Here is an 18,098-nt window from a genome sequence, read left to right as displayed (position 1 = left end):
ATATGTTATTCATGCTTAACTTAACTTTCTAATAGTTTTAGTGCTATTTGTAAAAAATGATATATTTATGTTTTCTGCAAATATACTTACCATGGATAATGAGTAAAAAATATTTTTCTAAAACATTTGTATATCTATATTATACAAAATAATAGAATGAGTTGGAATAGGGTGATGAATATTGTGGTTGGAAAGGAGAGAACGGGGGATTGTGGTGAGTGGGGGTAGGGGTGGGGTGGGGGTAGAAATTTTTTAAAAATATTTTTGATGAGTAATATAATAAATTGTATATGGTTAATTAGTTTTTAATTGAAAGAAAAAATTTAAACTTTGGAATAAGAAGTTTTGGAATTAGACACAATCATGTACCTTTAGTGTAATTGTTGTTTGGAATTAACATACAGGAAAAAGTAAAATTTGAAATGAAAGATAAAAAATGTAATCACATATCTTAATTGGTTATAAATATACAAAATAGTAATTATTTAATATTTTCATTTGTTATTTTTTATAATCATCAACAAAATTTAATAAAATATGAATTTCATTCTTTTCATATCAAAACATCTAAAACAATTGTAATTTTTACTCTATATTAAAGATTAATTACAATTCCACTATTAAATAATTTTTTAATATTTCCTGACTAATTTAAAATATGTTAATTTTTTAATGATAAAAGAAAAGCAGCTCATATATTATTCAAATTGTAATTTGGTACATTATGAATCAAAGATGAAGGATGCCTAATCTACTCCTATCCATAGCATTAGACATAGAAGATAATTTTTTTTAAAATAATTTTATTATTTTAAATAAATAAGATATTTTTTTTAATGATACTCTTGTAGAAAAGTATTCCTCGCATCGCGCGGGTACCTATACTAATTTTCATAATGAGGAAATGATTACAATTTTGAAATAATGACTCACTTAATTCTAGAGAATGAATTTGAACATATTATGGGTAGTGAGTTTGAATATCTTGTTATATGCTTAAAATATAGAAGTAATTGTTGATAAATCAGACTTGGTTTATATATCACATATATCTCATGCACAGTGAGAGACACATCTACTAATTAGTTTTCAAAAAAATTCTCGAGTGCATGTGCCTATAATATAGAACTCTTCTTAATTCATGTGAGATGCTTCTTTTTCACACTTTGTATAAGTCAATTCAATTTTGAAAGTCATCGGTTCTATAACTGATTATTGACTTATAAATATGTTAAATCATTAAGATGTCTATTATAGACTAATTAATTATTAGTCATTGTCGGTTCAGTTATCCTGTTAACCGTTATGACTCACACAAAAATTTCATAAGATATAAGTATGTTTGTCTAGAAAAAAAAAAAAAAGAATAGCAAGAGGAGATAGGACTAGCGTGACTAAAACAACCAAGATTTGAATAACACCCCCTTCGCTTTTCACCGTCATCTAATTCATCTTCTTGCTATGATACTTTATATATTGAAGGGTAAAAAAACAATCTAATAAATTACCACTAGGTTATCAGTTCATCCAAAACCAATAACTCAATAATTAGGAACTGTTAATTGATAATTAAACTGTTAAACTAGAAAACTAAATTATCAATCCAATAACTCAATTATTAATTCAGATTATCGATTTAACCGTTAATTTACACGACTCTACTTCCTTTGGAGATACCCTTCATATTTTTTAACAAAAGCTGATCCGAGAGGTGAGAATTGCCCAAAATTATACACAGAAACAAATGATCCAAGCCCACAATAATGTGAGACTCAACATGTCTATTGTTCTTACTATACTGCGTTTTAATACATGTTTCAAGTGATATTTGCTCGTTCTAATTGTACATTTCATTTTTTATATTTCCAACTTTGACATAATCGTTGTTATTACAATATATTTATCCTTTTAATCTACTCGTGCGTGTAAATCTTTAAACATTATTCATGACGAATACTTCATAAATAATTATATTATCAATCTCAAGCACCTCTACAATAACTGTTATGATATTTTTTTTTTTTTAAAGCTAATAACTGTTATAATATTTCACTGTAGCTGTCTGCCTTTTTTGTAACCGACTTTCAAACATATGGTATATTCTCTATATCAACATCTGCTATAACAATAACAACAACAAAAATTCCAAACAAATAACATAGTTATAAAAAGATTTAACTATTTTCTCCCAGTAGCATAATGTTTGAATCTTGGGATGGCAAACATTGTGAAAAGAGGTTTTCACCAAAAAAAAAAAAAAAAATAGTGAAAGGAGGTGGAAAACACAAGTAGCTCATGTTGTATCTTAATTTTTTGAAGATGCACAAGTACCTTAAACACAACCAAACCTAAAATACCAAATCTAGCCTCTACAATGATCAATGGAATCTCCATGTGGTCATAGATTTTTATCTTCCCCCACCTCCTTTGTAACATTTTAGGGAAACAAAATCCTACTTTCTTTTGGTGTCCTTCATCAATAAATTTTTTTCCCAAGTCTTGTCCCTTTGCCATTCTTCACTAGTTAGTTGACCTTAGGGCACCTGGCACATATTTTTCATCAAATTGTACTAACACGACATCGTTTTCTCTTTATATATACTCTTCATTCTTGAAAACCCTTGCTCTTAACCAAAGTTGTCTCAATACATTCATTCCAAAAGTTACCAAATTTACCAATTCTAGTCCCAATTTAACCCAAATTCACCATTTTAGTCACCAAATCCCCATCATTCTTTCACTTTTACCCCCTTATACACTTTTCTCAGATATCCCTAAATTCTCTTCTCCCTTTTCCCTCTTCCAACACACAAGAAGAACTACAACACGCCAAAAAGCTCAAAAATCTCAAAAAATCTAAAAAAGTTCAAATCTTTTTGCTTATTATCACCCCATAAGGCTATAATTATTTCAAGATTATTATTACCCATGTTCCATTTCCTTGAATTATGTTTTCTTTTTTCACTAACAGTAGCAGCAACTTGTTGTTAAATATTGCAATTCTTGAAAGTATTTCAAGATTTTGTTACCCCAAAACCCACCTTTTGCTTGTTTCCTTCAATGCGACCCCACGATCTTTATCTGTAAACCCTCCATAGACAATCCCTTCTCCGATCCCTTCACTATCATGTCAGACCCACAACCCTCTTCTTCTCCGATCCAACAAAATACCCACAACGAAAACTCAGAAGACAAGCTTAATAACAGTAACAATAATGCTAATAACAATACTAGTAGTAGTAATATAGTTAGGAGAGAGAGGCCAGCGAGGGAGTGTACGAAAAGGGCTGCTGCAAGGTTACAGGCAGCAGCAGCAGCAGAGGCAGAGGCTGCGGTTAAGGTTAGGAGGAAAAAGGGTGTAAGTAGGAAGGAAAAGTTAGCGGCTAGGTTGCTGAGGGAGGAGGAGGATGGGGAGGAGTTTGTTGATGAGGAGGAGGAGGTGGAGGAAGGGGAGGGAGAGGGGTCGCCTTCTTCGCGAATACAATGTAGTAAGATTGTTACACAGCTTGTAGGAGAGCCCGAACCATCGCAGTTGCCTCGGTGGAATTTACGGTCTATGTGGCAGTTAGCTTCCATATTGAATTTCTTGAATGTATGTATGGATGAAAAACTTTGGAATTTTGTGTTGCATTGTGTGTGTGTGTGTGTGTGTTTGTGGATGAATGTTTAATTGTCTTTTGTTTTGTTTTTTTGGGGGTTTTAGGTTTTTAGGCCTTTGTTGAATATTAGAGTGGAGTTTTCAGCTGACGAATTTGAAACAGCGTTGATTACTCCGAATGATACGCTTGGTGATATACATATGCCATTGCTAAAGGTTGGTGTTTTGTCCAGCTTCAATTGATTTTGGTGCAAGTTGAGCTTTTATGCAGTCTGTTGGGTGTTATTTTCACACTTAATGGTAGTTCTTCTTGGTGTTGTGGAGAATCCTTTGACAAAGCTGTAATTATTTTTGTATTTATGAACCTTTAAATTTATTCTGGAAAGTTGACTTGTTTTATCTGCTGCTTGAAATCAGAAAAGAGTTTGTGCCCCATCTTTAAAACTACCATTCTCTGCTCTCGTGCGTCTATTTGTCTTTATTGAGAGTGAGGATTTGTGCAAAGTTTGCACCTTTTAACCTTTGATGCTGTTAAAAGGGCCATGTCAAACTACTTAGATGCTATGTTGCTCGGGTTCTTCATAAAAAAATGCCGATGGTTGCGTATCGCATGCTTCAAAAGTAGTGTAATTTTAGAGGATCTGGCACGGGTGTGGCAACATTTTTGGAGAGGCCGCGCAACATTACTTGGAGGATTGTTTGGGTAGATAAATACTGATTTCAGTTATATGTGGTGCAAAATCCTCGTATCTGTATAAAAGTTTCTCAAGAAACATGTAGAATTAACTTTAAAGTGACTTTTTTTGACATGCATAGGAATGCAGTTATACCTTGGGAGATATGCAGTTTGGTCTGAATTTATTAAGTGGCTAGCATCGAGTAGAGAAACATCATTTTCAATCTCTTGCTGGTGAAGGAGTTGTGTCCTTTGTGGAGCTAATTCTTTGATATATGTCTTTGCTCTTTGGTCCAACATACGTGCATTCAAGTGGGAGGGGGTTGGGATAAGTAATATTTCTTATTACGGTGCGGACATTGACCATAAGTGTTGTTTATTGGAATTGCGTACTTTTGAGTGGATTAAATATTAACCTTAAATGATGAAGGTTTTGTATATATTTAGAGTTAGTGGAAGAAGTATGACAGACAACGAATGTTTACGGTGAAGGGGCATATCTTTCACCTGGTCGTCCTTCCTGAAATTGTTATGCAGAAATGTCAGCGTATAATGGTTCAAGATGATGCGGATGTGATTGAGAGAAACTACATGGAGAAAGTTAATGTACTTTTCAAGATAGGGATGAGATTTAGTGCCTAAAGGGCATTATAAGTAGTTCGAGGGAAGTATGCGAGTTACTTCATTAGACATTATATCTTAGTAGAGGTAGACATTGCTATGATTTGTTTGAGCTATTTTGGTTATCCATACTAAATTGCTACTTATTAATATTTTTTATTCACGTAACTCTGATGAATGTGATTGGGTCATATTAGCAGTATTCTGCTGATCTGCTGTTCTGTATCCCCTCCTGACTTTTAAGTAGACCATGCTAGTAGCCTTATGGTTTGTAACCTCTGTATGATATAGCCTTATGGTTTGTAACATTTGTATGATATAGATGTAGGAAACCAAATAGGGTGGTGTTCTTCGAGTTTGGTATGTGTCCTGCTGATTTTGACCATACCGAAGGAAGAACCATCATGTTTGGTGCTACTCGTGATAGAGAAATGCTGCCTTGTGTGCATATAGCTGGTTACTGCTCTTGTTTCATGTTTGGTGAGGTTGAAGTTAGCACTTTTGAGGAAGGTGTACTGTTTGAGGGGTTTGCTGTAGAAATTTCATGTGCGACAGAGCAAGTGTTCGAAGAAGGAATTTCTACTTTTATCCTAAGTAAATATGATACTCTCTGGGGGAACAACCAAAAGAAAGACGGCTTATGTTTGGGGTGAACATGCTTGACAGATCAGAAAAATTATTCCATGTTTGACAGATTAGAGAAGTCTGCATTCGAAGTTGCTTGCAAATTCATCCCATGCATAACAGATTAGAAAACTCTGCATTCAAATCCACCATTTTACTAGGCACACATCTTTGCCTCCATAATTTATCCCCATTCTCATTGTCCTTGAGCTTCACCTTAACATTGTTTTACTGATTAAGGAGACTGTTTTCTTGGTAATTCCTCTAGCTAAATGTTATGTTCTATGTGGAGGCTACTCATAGACATAATTTTTACTCCTTGAGCTTTATATTTAAAGCAGTGCTTCCAATATTTCAGTGAAAAAAACCTCAATAAAAGTAAAGTTGTTTCAGTGATTTGAATCACCAGTGATACATGTGTATATGTATACATTTTTATTCCGTGTGATTTTAGTAGTATTTTTGTAACACTCCATTGTTTACCTGTGTAAGTTGTTTCTGTTTTCTTATTTCTGTTTTTCTCCCTATCTCTGTAGGCGATCCCACCAATTACACGCATGGCACTTGGACAGAATACGTGGATTACTGTTTTGTGCAGGAAATTAAGAGATTGGTGGCATTGGGTAACTTACCATTTAATCAAACAGAGTGAGCTTTTGTTGTGCATATGCTTAAATAGCTAACTGATAACTTCTGCAGGTTGCAGAGGGGGAACTACCTATAGTTGCATCACAAGGGTGAGTAACATAGATTGTTGTTCTTGATGTGCTTATAGTTTGAGTACGTACTGATCAAAAAAAAAGTTAGTGTATATTAACAAAGTACTTTTGAATTTACAGGGCTGAAATTGAAGCTTATAAGGCACTAGATCCTGCAGTCCGCGTGGTGATTTTGAAAGCATTATGTGATATTCGTGTTGAGGTATTTCAATCTAAATCTTATTTTACCGTTATTCGTGTTAGTTCCTAGCTCACTTGGGTTATAAATGATTCTTGAAGGCTAATGGTTTCTTAAACCATCTCTTTCACATTCTCATTGGTTCAGTTTGACTTGGAAAGAATTGAGGTGGTCAAGCATATGCATTATGCTCAGAAAAGATGCTTGAGTTGTCCTTAGTTTTCAGGGAACTTATCCAGAAAAGATTTTTAAAAGAATGGAGAATATCTATCTGAGTTACCAGAGCTAAATCAGGCTTAACTTTGTTAATTGTTTTAGACACTTAGAAACTAAATGAATGTGCAATCTTTCTCATTGGAATTTACCAAAAAATAAATTTACAATAGGCAGAGATTAATTCTGTTTGGCTCTTGCTTAGTGAAATTGGACTCCCATTGTTGACTGAGGCCATAGTGGTTTTAGAAGTCGCCTCACACATCTAGAAAATCTCACTAAATGAAGGGCATAGTTGTTTTGGATATCCATCCTTATCCTGTTTCTAGCTTATGATGTTCTCCATTTACTGGATGTGTCAGAATTTTGTTATGTCTTCTCTGGAATTACCTGTAGTTCCGTTATATGGGGCCGTGTTTGCACCTCAACAAAAAGGAAATTACAGGACTTTCCTGCATCATAGTATCATATAGACGTCTATAATATTACTAAGTGTATTTATGAGCATTATACTCACAAGGAAAGAAGAGAAGAAGTCACTTCAAATTGTCTTAAGGGATAAACTGGGTGACTGTTAGTAGGTCTGTAACCCTTTTTTCATAATGTGGTCTAAGTGATCTTTTTAAGAGAATCAAATATGTGGTTTTGGAATCTTCTAAATGCACCACATCGTCACACCTAAATGATAGAGATAGTATATCACAAAATTTTCTTCCGCCCTTGAGGGTAAGAGAAGTTTAAAAACATTTTTTCTCAAAAATCAAGGATTTGATGGAATGTTGTGAGACACAGTGGTCCTTCAGACCCTTCTTGAGCGCTTAGTATTCTGATGATATACAACTTTACATAGTTTACTCTTGATTTTACGTGTACTTTCTGAAATTTTTAAACTTTAATGCACCATTTGAGGTTCCAATTGTTTATTGTGCAGCAAGAAGATATTCGTAACTACATTGACGAAAACTTGAAACAAGGTGCTCACCTATCACTTTTCCGAAAAGAACGTATTGGCGGTGATTCTCATGGAATTTCTTACTGGTAAGATAATTTCGCTCCCAAAACTTCCACTTCTCTTAGATATTGTGCATGATAGCGATAATGTTGTTATAGGCTCATTTAAAGCATGATTAAGCCCTGAAGTCCAGGTTGCGCTCTTCGCGTTGCTTAATCTACACTTTAGTGCAAGTGTCAAGGTGCTAAGGCATGTACACTTCACCTATGATTTGTCTTTAAGGGAACAACTCCGTATGTAGCTTAATTATAGCGTTTCCGTTTGTTTGTCCAAACAATTCATTTTGTGTTTATAGTTGCATTTTCTTGTGTCACATTTCTTATCTTCTATTTTTTCTTTGTCGGCGCTTTTATTCGCTAAAGCCCACAGTTCAATAAGCGGTTTGTGCTTAAAGATCCAATAGAGTTTGGCACTTTTCACTTTTGATACTTTGAATAGCTTTTTTAGTAAGTTCCCAGGGTTAATGTTCATTGCTTAAGTCCCCTTTTTTATGTCATTTGCAGGTATGAGAATGATCCCCTCATTGGACATCGACTGTACCGAGAGATTAGAAAGATCGAAGTCAAGAAAGGAAAGGGCAAGAATGTACAGCCAATACCTAGCTCATGTTATCAGTGGGAAACTGCTGCAACTAATTTGGATGAATTCCAGGATGTTTCTGTAAGTTCTTATTGTTCAATCTCGTATATTCTATCCTTTATGTTTTAGTTTGCAAAAAAGAATGCTGGAAAGATCATGTGGAAATCCTTACATCAGTAGTAACTGATTTTTCAACAATTTTGATGTATGTAGCTTCTAATTTTATTTTCTTTCCTCTGTGTGAATGCTTGCTTTTTTGCTCTGTGTATTGTTGGTAACCTAGATTTTCAGTCCACAAATAGATATTCTCTTAAAACATAGAAGTTCTAGGTGAAGTACTGGTTAATAAGAAACAAGGATATCTATTTAGAATTTGAGAATGTTAGGGGGCCGTTTGGTTGGAGGAATTAAGTGGGTTATCCCGGTATGAAATTTGGGATTAAATCAACCCTGTGTTTGACTGAGGGTAGGTATTAAGTAAATTGAGGCTGAGGGTATATTGAAGGAGGCCTTGCAGAGTTGGATTCAAAAAAGGGGGAAGGAAGGTCCGAGAGCATGGAGCGTTTCCCCCCTAGCAATCATGTGGGTCATTTGGGAAGAAAGGAATAGGGCTTTTGAAGGGGTGGAACATGATTTTGCAAAATTAAAAGTGTGGTGTTCTGTACCTAGTTTACTTTTGGTGTACTTGCGAGGTCCCAATTTGTATAGAGGATTCGACCTCTTTCTTTGAGAACCATATTTTGGTGTAGGTTCTCTTCTTTTGGAATATGTATACAGGGTTAGGTTCTCTTCTTTTGGAATATGTATACAGGGTTTCTCCCCATATGTTAATAAACTTAATTTTACCTTATCAAAAAAAAAAGAAAAGAAAAGGTGAGATATATAATCTTGGTATAATCCTAGGATAACCTGGTTTCAAACCAAACAACCACTGAGGGTATTATTGGGAAAGAGGAAATAATTAGACTCAGCAATATTTTAGATACAAGGCACGTAGTAGGTAAGTAGTAGGGGTGTGTATTCGGTTTCCAGTCTGGTTCTATATTACCTGGATTATTTTTCAATTTTTGGTTTTGAAAAAGTGCAACTCCTATCCAAACCCAACTAGGTTTGGTATGGTTTGTTTTTTCCCCGTTCAGTTTGTAGTGCAAAATACGTTTCAATGGAAAAACGATTACATTCTTGGAAAGTCATCTGTGGTGGTCTAGTAATCTACTCTGAGCAAGTACATTCCTTTCCTACCCAGTGTTTAGGGGAGCGCGAAGCGGAAAAAAGCAACAGGGTACTGCTTCACGCTTTAAGCATACTCTTGCTTCATTGAACTGAAGTGCAATTTAAAAGAAAAAAGACCAAAATAAATAGAGACAATATATATAAGCAAAAGTTCATATTAAAGACTAAAAAGGCTCCCCTTTAGTTGTCTTGTCACAAAACAGACATACAACTGCTGTCCTATTGGTCTCCTTAACTTTGTTCCTCATATTTTCATGCTAGGTCAACCATTTTTAATTGTGGTTAAGATTTAAGAAACGTATTCAACAGTATAATTTTATCAACAGTATAATTTTATCAATAGTAAGAAAAAGTTCAACAACATATTTAATCATTGTTAAGAAACAAATTCAGCGACATCTTAGTCACTGTTGAGGGAAAAAAATATTCAGCAACATATAACTTAATTGTTATTAAGAAAAAAATCAGCAACATAGAATTTAATCACTGGTAAGAAAAAAAATTCAGAAATATATAATTTGAAAAATCAAAGCTAAACAGGGCAGTGGAAAAGAGACTAAAGAAGAGAGTAGAAAACAAAAAAGGATAAAACCCCTAGGCTAGCTGTGCCACCACCAGAAAGAAAAAAAAAAGTACCTGAAGGAAGAGTACGCTGAAATCCTAGCTATTCTGATTTTCGAAAGACCAGGTAAATCACGGCTCTTTCTATTCTTTAAAATTGACCACTTGTTAGTTGAAAAAATCAAATTGCCCGCTTTTCGCTTCACCGCTTCTGGTCGCATCACGCTTCAAGCCCAGAAGTGGCTGCTTCTTGACACATGCCTCATTTCAGCCAATTGAAGCACTGAACCATAGCTTTGTTTCGCTTCACCACTTTAAGCAGTCATGCGCTCGCTTCTCGAAAACAACGTTCCTATTCCAAAAAAATGATCTTTATTAATGTGGTCGGTTGGTTATTAATTTATTTTCCTTTATTAGCTGCGTTGACAACTAGTCTACTTAAATCTTGGTCAAAAGGCATTTCTTTTATAATAATTGCCGGCGGAATGATTAACTGTCTAATTTCACATGTGGGGCAGTTTTAGCCAACACTAGGAAGGAAAGTTGCTCGATGCCGGAAGAAATTTCTAAGCAAGAAGATGTGCTGATCCTGGATGATCTCAAACCTGATCATCTTTGTGCTAGTTTAGAAACGACCATGTAGAACAATGAAAAACTCTACCTTTTATATGAGGAAAAGGGTCAAAAATACCCACGTAATTTCATTAAGAAAAAATTACAGAAACTAGCATCCTTAAGACTATAATTACAATAAATAACAATACTTTTTAAAAATTACTGCTTATAGCAAAAGTAGCAATATTTTACCCACTTCATAGTAATGGAAGAATATGTATTTTTCAGTTGTGCATATGTATTTATGAGTAATACATATATATTTGTATATGTATTTATATAGCAACATTTTACTTAAATACAAAATACAATTTGCTACTTTTCGTAATTATGAAACTATTGCTATAAAAGTTATAATTAAGGCTAAAGAGTTGCTATTTCTGAAATTTTCCCTTTCATTAATTGGTTAACTTTTTACCCTTCATTGCATAGTAATTGCCTAAACTACTGGAACTGGAATTAACTATTCAATATTATATCGAATATTCTAGATTCTAGAGCATAAGGATTACTATAGCGATCTAGAATTTCGATTTATCACAATTCTAATAACAATTCTAATACTATAGGGTCAATACACCCCTACCATTATTATAGTATTCAGTTATACCCTTGTATTTAATAGCAATCTGATGTGGCAGTGGACCTAGCTATTAAAATGCCAGATTGGATGCCACATGTATTTTTATTTTCTTATTCATTTTTGTTCGTAATTGTATTAGTCTCTTCCTAATAAACCTTCCTCTTTCACTTTCTTCCCTTGGGAAGGATTAACACAATTGTGAACAAAAAAAATAAGAAAATAATAATACATGTGATAGCCAATTTGGGCATTTTACTTGCTGGGTTCACTGCCACATTGGATTGCTGTTAAATACAAGGGTATAAATGAATGCTTTAATAACGCTAGGGGTATATTTGACTCTATAGTATAACGAAGAGCAAAGTATACCAATTAATGAAATTCCATGGATATTTTTTACCCTTCTCCTTTTTCTATATCCATCAATTTTCTGAGTATTTGTTGTGATGTGCCTTGCATGGATAGGACGTAGATGCTTGTGATGCCAAAGAAGTCTATCTGAGGAAGAACATTTGAGTTTTAATCTTTTATTGAACCCAAACAGAGTATTTTTTGGTTGTGGTGGTGGTGGGTAGGGGTGTCCAGAAAGTGTGTTTTTACCTGGATAGCTGCATAATATCATACTTGTGGAGCTTTCCCCAATCCACTGGAAAAGAAATGAATGTGATACTGTTTCTCCAATACTTAAGTGTGGATAAGCTATTATTAGCATTTATTGTGTAGATTAATGAGAAATGAAAAACCTGTGATTTCTAGTTGGGGCGTGCAAGCATTGAGATAGCTCTGCACATTACAAAGGTAGCGTCATGTACAAACTTCCTCCCTGTAATGAGCTAATGAAACCAAGAGGTCTTGAACTATCAAAGCCATACTCTATTTAACACCAGAAGAAGTTTATGAACAGCTCTCACAATTAGTTACCAAATGAACAGTGCAAAAGAGATGATTGTTGTCTTCAATCCCTTCTTCACATATTTGCTTTACATCTCTCTTTTCTACCAATTATGTTGGGTCAATCAGACTTTATGCACACATCGCCCCAGAAGAAAAGGCCACTTTCTATGATCTGTAGTCTCCAAAATCATTTCCAAGCCCATTGTGAAACTTATATGTAGCAATTGATAAAATCTGAATCTGGAGTGACTTCACATTACCTTGACTGCTTTGTGCAGTCGGTAACGGAGCTTCTGCAGAGAGAAGATTGAGGTTCCCCTGCTCTCTCTCTCTCTCTCTCTCTCTCTCTCTCTCTCTCTCTCTCCCAGTCGAAGCAATTTCCTTTAAAACAGGTTGACCACCCTCTTTTTAGAAGAACTGAGATTCTTCATTAATTATACTTGCATTGCGAAAACGTCATGAGAACTTGCCTGCTTGCTTGCACATTCACTGTTCTGCATTGAGCTATGGTGCCTCTGTATCTGCTGCAAAATTTTGGAACTAGCACGGAGACATCAAATGGTGGTTCAAAATTAGAAGGGATATTTCCCCTGAAGGATATCCATCAACTGGTTTACAATCTACTGAAAATGGAAATTTGAGTTCGAACCTATTGTGTGGGAACCTTTGGAGAAATGCATTCTGGATAAGCCTACAAACTGTTAAGCCTTGTTGAATCCTGAATAGTAGCAAATAGGCCATGGCCTTGTATATGAGGGTTTCACTTTCAATTCCTTGTCATAAACTTCGTCTTTTGAGTCCTCAAGGTTACATATTTCCTGCTGGGGAGATCAATACTTACCCTCTCCTACCCAAAAGATGAAAAATGAAGAAGTGTGATTTTACTATTATTAGCTTGGCGGTGCAGATGGCGTGCAACCTTAATTCTTGCGATTAGAGCAATGATTTCTTTTTCGTACTTTGATTTCTGTTCCTTGTGAGTTGTCATCATACTTTTAAATTTTCTTGCTCTTAAGTAACATTTGGACTTGATCAAAACCATATGCATCCATTTATGTTATCTTGCCGCATGCCATCCATTGTCCACTGGTGACAATGGACTATTGCTGAAAGGTTGGTGAGACGCTGTCTGTGATACTCGAATGCTACTTTAAGATTTCATTCTGAATCTTCTTTTGTAATCAGTGTGTGTTTAAGCAGCACAACGAAGAGTGACTGAGATATGAATTGTTGGTGGGTGGAATAGGCAGTGGCTGTAGTGCTATTTCATTGTTTTTTATGGTTTGCGAAGGAAAGCTGGGGATGAGGGAGACCCTGGAATTTTTTTGCTGACTTGTGCTCTATTTTCTTGGCAATGTATTCGAGTGATTTGCCTGCAATGCACAAGTTATTATTATTTATTTTTTTTTTGGTTTATATGTTTGTAAAAATTGGTATACGTATCCTTATTGGTGCCGACATAGGTTCTTTTTCCATGACAAAACTTTTGAGGGATTTGCCCGTAAGTTAGAAAGTGAAATTTTTAGTACTCTTTTAGAAATTAGAAATGTAAATCCAAGTTCACCATGAAATTTTCCACACTAGTCTCTCTCTTTCATTTCTTAATTTCATCCTTCGCCTCCTGGTCTTGTGGGGATCAGTTTCTGTTGTCATTAATTGATAAATGCTTGAGGCTTGGAGGTGGAGTACTATGATCCCTCTTTATAAGAACAAGGGTGACATTCAGAGTTGCAATAACTATAGGGGTATTAAGTTATTGAGTCACTCTATGAAGATTTGGGAGAGAGTGGTCGAGGTGAGGTTGAGACGGATAGTGTCTATTTCGGAGAACCAGTTTGGATTTGTGCCTGGCCGCTCGACGACGGAGGCAATTCACTTGGTACGGAGGCTGGTGGAACAGTATAGGGAAAGGAAGAAGGACCTGCACATGGTGTTTATCGACTTGGAGAAGGCATACGACAAAGTCCCCGGGGAGGTGCTTGGAGGTGAGTGGAGTCCCGGTGGCATATACCAGAGCAATTAAGGACATGTAAGATGGAGCTAAAACTCAGGTGAGGACGGCGGGAGGAGACTCAGAGCATTTCACTGTCTTGATAGGATTGCATCAGGGATCTACTCTTAGTCCCTTTTTGTTTGCTTTGGTGATGGATGTATTGACGCGGTGTATTCAAGGAGAGGTGCCTTGGTGTATGCTTTTTGCAGATGATGTAGTTTTGATTGATGAGACGCGGGGGGGGGGGGGGGGTGTGAATGATAAATTAGAGGTGTGGAGACAAATTCTTGAGTCTAAAGGGTTCAGGTTGAGTAGGAGCAAGACAGAGTATTTGGAATGCAAGTTTAATGACTGGAGAATGAGGTGATAGTGAAGTTGGAATCACAGGTGGTATGTAAGAGGGATAATTTCAAGTATCTCGGGGCCGTGATTTAGGGTAACAGTGAGATTGACGAGGATATCTCGCACCGTATTGGGGCGGGATGGATGAAGTGGAAGCTCGCTTCGGGGGTGTTGTGTGATAAGAAGGTGCCGCCTAAGCTTAAAGGCAAATTCTACAGGGTGTCAGTCTGTCCGGCCATGTTGTATGGAGCGGAGTGTTGGCCAGTTAAGAACTCCCACATTCAAAAAATGAAGGTGGCGGAAATGTGGATGTTGCGTTGGATGTGTGGGCTGACTAGGGGGGATAGAGTTCGGAATGAGACTATCAGGGAGAAGGTTGGTGTGACTCCAGTGGAGAATAAGATGCGGGAAGTCCGATTGAGATGGTTCGGACATGTGATGAGGAGGGGCATGGATGCCCCGGTTCGTAGGTGTGAGAGGCTAGCTTTGGATGATTTTAGGCGGGGTAGGGGTAGGCCGAAGAAGTACTGGGGAGAGATGATTAGGCGGGACATGGAGCAGTTACAACTCACTGAGGACATGGCCCTAGATAGGAAGATCTGTAGGACGCGAATTAGGGCAGAAGGCTAGGGTCAGTTTGGGTCGCTAGTGTAGGGAATTACTTGGTGGGGGTATTATTCTTGTTATGATACCTTGTTTCATGCTTTATTACGAATCTGTTTACTTTTCTCTGTTTTCTATTACTTGTGGGTGTCGTATTTATGTTATGCCATCTTGTTCCATGCTTTACTATGTATTTGTGTAGTATTCCGTGTCTCGAGCCGGGGGTCTATCGGAAACAACCTTTCTACTTCTTTAGAGGTAGAGGTATGGACTGCGTACATCTTATCCTCCCCAGACCTCACTATGTGGGAATACACTGGGTTTGTTGTTGTTGTTGTTGATAAATGCTTGAAACCCCAACAGGATTAAAAAAAGGATTTTGTGATAGCAACTTCAATCTGAAGTGAATTAAGTGAAGGTCGATGTATGTGTATATTGTTCAACACACGCACTACACACCATTTTGTTAAATCTGGTAAGATGCTGATAAGTGAAACCAGAAGTATCCGTATAGTTTGCATGACATGTCTGTGTTTTAATTGCTGAAATGATCTGATTTAAATCAGTAAGCTTTTCAGATGAACCTTGTATTTCGATCTGTAAAATTATTCCCTCCCTGCTAAAATGAAGCAATTTGGAAAGTGGCCATCACCTTTTGATGTGAGGACATCAATTCCAGCTTCTTAATACCATCACTTTCCCTATTTGATGACCCAACTTTTTTGCTTCCACAACCTGTCTCCTTCCTCTTTTTGTTTCCTACAACAGTATTGCCTCATTATGAAGTGCCTTCTATATGGCTGCAGGAGAAGCTATTCTTGAGTAAAAATAGAACAGAGGTTTCTGTTGGAAAGAAGTTGAAAAATGGCATAATTGCTGAGGTTGAGAGGGTCCACAAGGTAGTTTACGATTCATTTTCCCAAGCTCTGTGCTGTTCCATTTTCCGCCTTCATATTATGGGACTGTCGTGCTGACATTGTGTTTTCTGCAGAGGAAAGAGAAATTGCTGAAGAAACAACATAGACAGGCATTGATGCTTGATAACATGCTAAATGTGGATGGTCTTTCTGGTGGACGCTCCTTGCGGGATAGGAAGCCTGTGACCTACACGTTTGGTAAGTGCATTTTACTTGGTCCTGTTTTTGTGCTGGTTAAGTATTTGGTGTCTAATTGGACATTGGTTACTGCACAGATGATTATGATCGGTCAATTAACGAGGCTATCAAGATAACCAAGTAAGGATGATCGTATATTGGTTAGTCTCTCCCCTTTTGTCATTTTTAATATGCTGACATGTTCTTTCCCGTCTCTCTTCAGGAATGGTCAACCATCCGCAGAACCACCTACTTTGAGGAGAGAAGCTGCTATAAAGCATGAAACGTCTACAAATGGTGGATTAGGTAGTCCTCCACACTTATCAGTGTCTTTCAGGGTGCGTTCACCTAAATCACCTGAATACGATGAATATGATGAAGACCATCAAGATGAACTATTAGATCGAAGGTATTTGCTCCATGTGTTTTGAGATCTCTTTGGGTTTTTCCTTCAATGACTAACTGGTACTCTTCTTACATGTAGCAACCGTAGGAGGCAGAGACCCCAACGCTATTCTGCATCAGAGTTCATTGAAGAATTATCTGAAAATGAGGCAGAATTTGACAGCGATGATGATATAATGGGTGAAGCGGTTTATGATGAAGAATATTTAAGGAAACGGAAACAGCGGAAGGTGTCAAGTAGCTCGGAAGGAGATGATGAGTACCATTGGGATGAAGAAAAATCTGAAGATGAAGAAGAGGAGGATGAAGATGAAGATTCCTTTAGTGCTAGTGAGGAGAGCGATGAGCCTCGTAGTCGCAAATTTAAGAAACTGCCTGGCCGCACAAGAAGAGAAACCAAGTTGAGGTCAGTGGGCAACCTTCAGCCAGGTTTAAGACGCAGTAACAGGGCAACCAGAAACCGAATAAACTATAGCCATTTAGAGATGTCAGATTCAGAGACCGAGTCAATAAAACCTGAGAAGTCAAATGGATCCGAGGAACACTACGACGATGCAAGCGATAATGCAGAGTTCTCAATGGGAAGTGAAGATGACACGGAGGAAAACAATGATAACGAGGAGGTGAAAGTTGAGCAACCTGTTGATGTGCCATCTGAGATGGCAACAGCGGATCAAAATGATGTACCGAAGAGAACAAGCAGTCCAGAGCAAGATGATGTTGAAAGTGGAGGGAAAAGGCGCTTTCTTGATCTCAATGAGCTTGCCCCAGGTTCTGGATTCGATGATGGTCCTAATTCAGTGATGAAAGATGAAGGTGCAGATGATTTCTGATTTACCCTCAGATTCTATCGCGTGTATTTTTGTGTTGAAAGCTGATAGTTAACTCTGAGTCCACTCCATGATGGAAGTAAAGGAGTTTCCCCTGGAAAGTTTTGGCAACTGTGATGCAGTTTGTTTATCCAAAGGGAAGCTAAATCAGAACTGAGAAAGTAATGTAGATTGAGTAGTAGTCGATTTTTTAGCATTTCTACATTCACCTATGAAGAAATGGTTGGAAAATTCGGTGAGAGTTTTCTTGTTCGCTGTACAATAACATCATAACTAATACTGTAACAGAAATATCAACTCTTAGCCTTTTAGATGCTTAGAATCATTAATCTAGTTAGATGCTTGGTGCCAATTTTCCTCCTCAGTCGTTATGTTGAGCCTGTTGTGATAGTGCTCCTGCATTCCAGGATGTAATGCAGGAAGTTTGTAATGTTCCCAAAAGCTTTTGGGTTAAACTACAAATGTAGTTTGATAACCACCTTTTACAACTCCCAGAACGGAGTCTCTGCCAGTAATGTCAAATACAGTTGTGACTAAAGCCCCTAATGCTATAAGCCTATTCCCAGTAGTCCTCCTTCTGTCTGCAATAGAGCTGTGAGAATTTCAGGCGATTGTTCGAGGTACGTGTGTTTGTGTTGTGAGAATTTCAGAAGACGAATCTTTAATCTTTTCTTCCCAAGACTTTGGGCATCAAATTCTCACCAATATGTAAGTGCTGCCGAAAA

General features: G+C 36.8%; 1 protein-coding gene across 2 annotated transcripts; it reads left to right on the top strand.

The window, feature by feature from the left end:
- Window positions 1-2,444: 2,444 nt before the first annotated feature.
- Window positions 2,445-17,725, top strand: LOC107862475 (DDT domain-containing protein DDR4). 2 transcript variants are annotated; one of them, XM_016708068.2, is made up of 12 exons: window positions 2,445-3,592; window positions 3,704-3,814; window positions 6,056-6,142; window positions 6,219-6,256; window positions 6,359-6,440; window positions 7,561-7,667; window positions 8,145-8,301; window positions 15,851-15,943; window positions 16,036-16,159; window positions 16,237-16,279; window positions 16,362-16,547; window positions 16,623-17,725. In XM_016708068.2, exons 1-12 carry the CDS (start codon window positions 3,128-3,130, stop codon window positions 17,374-17,376), a joined length of 2,247 nt encoding a protein of 748 aa, XP_016563554.2. In that variant the 5' UTR covers window positions 2,445-3,127; the 3' UTR covers window positions 17,377-17,725. The 2 variants fall into 2 exon arrangements, with proteins under 2 accessions (XP_016563554.2, XP_047265713.1); XM_047409757.1 differs by lacking the exon at window positions 3,704-3,814.
- The last annotated feature ends 373 nt before the right edge of the window (window positions 17,726-18,098 follow it).

Source organism: Capsicum annuum, chromosome 3, assembly GCF_002878395.1.
Source record: "Capsicum annuum cultivar UCD-10X-F1 chromosome 3, UCD10Xv1.1, whole genome shotgun sequence".
Classification (NCBI taxonomy): Eukaryota; Viridiplantae; Streptophyta; class Magnoliopsida; order Solanales; family Solanaceae; genus Capsicum; species Capsicum annuum.
The sequence above is the reverse complement of the archived record's forward strand: the minus strand, read 5'-3'. Positions and strand labels throughout refer to the sequence as shown.